The sequence below is a fragment of the Sphaeroforma arctica genome (genome assembly GCF_001186125.1).
Source record: "Sphaeroforma arctica JP610 unplaced genomic scaffold supercont1.265, whole genome shotgun sequence".
In the NCBI taxonomy this organism is placed as follows: Eukaryota; class Ichthyosporea; order Ichthyophonida; genus Sphaeroforma; species Sphaeroforma arctica.
The window spans coordinates 74,723-79,001 of NW_014040293.1; the positions used below are offsets into that span (position 1 = coordinate 74,723).

A 4,279-nucleotide genomic window follows, 5' to 3' on the forward strand; every position below is an offset into this window, starting at 1 on the left:
ACACACACACACACACACACACACACACAGACACAGACACAGACACAGACACAGACACACACACATATATATATGTATAGGTAGACCTATATATATATATAGAAAGTGTGTCTATTCTGGCTTAGAATAGGCTCGAGCATCTTGATGACTTCAGGCATGGTAGATATGCCTAGCATCATTATATTTAATTAATACTCAGCCGAACCGTTGTATGTCGCCAAGGACACCTGCCATACCAAATTCAACAAGTACATATCTAGTTACACGAGAGCCTATAATAAAATATATGAACTATATAAATCGCCATAACAATCTACGAGTATACATCGCTTCAATCGACACAACAATCTACCAGGTATTCATAGTTAATGCTACTATTACTGTGCGAATATATTATTCAACAAGCCGTTATGGGTGTGATTGTTGCAATAGTGTGTCAACAAGACATGCCATATACTTCGTTCAATCTCCACAACAATCAACGAGTATACTTCGCTTCAATCGCCACAACAATCTACTAGGTATTTATAGTTAATACTACTATTACTGTGCGAATCTATTATTCAACAAGCCGCTATGGGTGTGATTGTTGCAATAGTGGGTCAGCAAGACATGTCGTATTGCCGTCCTTCTCTCAAGACGTCTCAAAAGGATTTAAAAAAATTGCAAGTCTTTTGTAAAAAAAAAGCAAAATTATGGAAATTATATTGTACCAACAGTTTTAAAAAACAAACAAAAAAACAACAACAATATTTTTATAAAATAAATATAAACGGAATGTCAAAATTGTCAATGGCCCAATTCTTTTTCAATATTATTATTAGGCATAAAACTATTAGCGGCTTTGTTTTGATTAGTGATAAAGTTTGTACATTACTCTTAACTATAAAAATGCCCACAAATTCTCGATATAATGCGACTGGCTCCTCAGACATTCCTCCATCGGTTTCTAGGGATACGGTATTTGACTATTTGTGGCTTCGAAAAAGCAAATCAAAAGTCAAAATTAAAATAAATACATACCCAACTGAGTCTGACCCATCATGAATTCATGATCAGTCCTCCCATTGACCCACTGACGCAGAGTCCCAGAATCCCAAATTGCGACTCAAATGCCAAGTTGCCAACACAACAGGGCCAACGCCCACACGGCTCAACGGCCAACAGTTCAACACTCTTTTGGGTTTAAAAAACAAAAAAACAAAAAGTGAAAAGCCGCTCCAGTTTGCACGAGCCCCGCCGCCTGCGACTTGTGAGGTTGGCAGGTTGCGGACAGGAGTCTGGGACATTTGGATGTCAAGGACTCTTGTGATGGATACTTGTGATCAAGAATCAAAATGACAACAGGTCAACAACTCCCAGCGTGGCAGGATTCGCATGAATGAGAAAAAAAATTAATTTCTGAAAAGTTTAGTATTTTTTTTTTGTACATATGGGGGATTGGGGAGATTTGCTGAAGCTCGGCGAGACGCGACTGGACTGTATTGAAATGATGTAAATAAACAACATAAATATCTGTCTATCTGTGGATTCTGCGAGTCAACATACGTATTGTAGTGTATCGCTCGTGTCAATAAAAGACCCTGCACTATCGTTGACGATAATACCATGTTACTGAACGTGGTTGTTACACTCTGTTTCTGAATTAAGTCACGTACGATAGTAGGCCTGGTAGGGTGTATGTACGGACGACAAGACTTGTCGCGTAAACCTGCATTGCCACCTTCGACGTGTTGTCCAAACTAACAGGGATATCAATAAAGATTGAGGGTGGATAATAGTTTTCCCGCGCGGTGCCTTGCCACGTATTGAAAAATCTACTTAAGCAAATAGATCTCGCGATCCTAATAAGATAGACACTATGGCCAATGTCCACGGTTCCGTTAAGCTGAAAAACAGACCGGTAGTTCGATCCATGGAGAATATATTTCAGGTCGGATGCTATGACTTATACAAAACAGTTGGGAAGGGTAACTTCGCAATTGTAAAGGTCGGACGGCACCGTCTCACCAAGGAACAGGTAAATTTAGTTTTTGCCAATCGGTCTCGCTGATTGCAACTTTTAATTGATTTGTCAAATAGTACGTCACGGCCTACTTTGGAGATAGTATGCTTAGATCAAATATGTCAGGTATAGTATTTACAACTCGAGAAAGCTTTGTGACTCTATAGAGGAATTTTCTGGATGCTACCAGGCAGCACAAGTCTTGAATTACATCTGTAGCCAGGCAGGCACACCGAGCTATGCAATCCACAATTTTTCTATGTTATACTTCAAAATACAATCCGAGTTCATTTGATTCGAATCATGAGCTACAAAATTGAATCAAATATCTCAGTACAAGAAGACTATCTCAGTACAAAGAAATGAGAATGTTACTTCATAGGAAGTACTCAAAACGCACACAGTTCGAGATGCTGTGACGTGCGAGCATCCCATCTTGGTTACAGCATGCCACACAATCACAAATAGAATAAGACAACAACCACGAGATTTCGAAATCCAAGTCCTAGCTTTCAACTTGATCGTCCAGATATGCACATGTGTGGATGAATATTCTTTGAATTTCTATGGCCCTATTCTAATAATGGCAAAACATATGATCATGGCGAAAAGCATAGCGAAAACTTGTGATCGGTGCGATTGCAGAACCTATCCGCTTCTAGGATATTGATGATAATTAAGGCAAAGCGGATTCATTCCCTAAATTGTCACCTGTAAAGAGTCCGGGTTGCGAAAAAACACTTATGCGCGGTGTTAGATTTTTTCTGCTAATCGACTGGAATGTTCAAGCCGTTCGCAAATATACAACATTGAAAGTTTTGACGGTAGTATAACAGCAAGCTCTATAAACATCGGCGGCATTACAAGGTTGTAGTGGTATTCTACTTTTCTTCGCCATAAATGAAGCCAAATTCTACTATGAAATACGCATTTTTAATTGTAATGTTGAGGAAAAGAGTACTAACTGCCTGTATTTTCACGAGCAGGTGGCCATTAAACTGATAGATAAAACAAAAATGGATGCGGTGAGCCTAAGGAAGATCCACAGAGAAGTGAAAATTCTTAAACTTTTGAATCACGCGCACGTGATTCGTTTATATCAGGTGTGTCGTTGTACATTATTTCCGAGAGCACTGACTTGATACCCCTTTAAATCTTCCAATGGTTGTATTTGCGTGGAGCTATTCATTCTCTAATTTCGTAGAATTGTCTTTTCTTGTCGCCTCGATACTATGGTAGCCCCCGTTGCATTTATTGTGGAATGATGGGTTCTAATCCAGTCTTGGTATTTGCTGCAGGTGATGGATTCTCCTGACATTCTTTACCTGGTAATGGAATATGCGTCCGGCGGTGAAGTGTTTGGTGAGTATCTGAGAACACGCCCCACAACCAACATGCCAACGATGCTATTGTAATACTCATCTGCTATATACTGCTAGTTTTGTTCTATTCAGAAATGAATCGCTAATTGGAAAAATTGAAAAGACCTAAAATCATGGGGGTCGTGAGTTCTGGCGTGCGAACTGAAGAGCAGTGAAAAAGCAGACTATTTATGTATGCGACTTCTTTTCGAAGCATATCGTTGATCAAGTGAATGTCAGACTTTCAGACCTGCCATGGCCTTACGTCATTTTCAAGGTGTACACATTGGGTTTGCTTAACCACCAACAGATCATCTAGTGGCACATGGTCGCATGAAGGAACCAGAAGCGCGGCGCAAATTTCATCAGATCGTCTCTGCGGTGCAATATTGCCATGATCGTCGAGTAGTCCACAGAGATCTAAAAGGTACGATCGCCGATTGCATTTATCGTATGCTGCAGTGTTCTGTGGTGGGATATAACTCTTGTCCAATATTCTTGGTAGCGGATCGACTGAGGAGCGTATATTGTTCTCGTTGGTATTCTGAAAACCCCATCATTTAAATGAAAAATATCAAAGGTTGACTATCAGCAGCATCATACGTATCACGGTGTGTTAATCGGAATGATTATGTAGTACCATGTGTACTCCTATTCAATCTGTGGATGAACATTATACAATACTCTGATCACAGTGTGCCGTGCATATTGGACTGGAATTAGGCTTATATATATATATATATATATGTATATATATAATATATATATATATATATATTATATATATATATATAACACACACACACACACACATACACACACACACACACACACACACACACACACACACACACACATATATTATAACTATTATATATATATATATATATATATATTACGTATACTATATATA

The 4,279-nt window shown here is 38.9% G+C and overlaps 1 protein-coding gene across 1 annotated transcript in view; it reads left to right on the forward strand.

The window, feature by feature from the left end:
• The first annotated feature begins 1,545 nt into the window (after nucleotides 1–1,545).
• SARC_04608 (CAMK/CAMKL/QIK protein kinase) overlaps nucleotides 1,546–4,279 on the forward strand; it is an 8,599-nt gene continuing 5,865 nt past the window's right edge. The window contains exons 1-4 of the mRNA XM_014301563.1: nucleotides 1,546–2,020; nucleotides 2,992–3,108; nucleotides 3,304–3,367; nucleotides 3,677–3,793. Coding sequence (XP_014157038.1) covers nucleotides 1,862–2,020; nucleotides 2,992–3,108; nucleotides 3,304–3,367; nucleotides 3,677–3,793 — 457 coding nt within the window. The 5' untranslated portion in view covers nucleotides 1,546–1,861. The remainder of the gene's footprint in view (nucleotides 2,021–2,991; nucleotides 3,109–3,303; nucleotides 3,368–3,676; nucleotides 3,794–4,279) is intronic.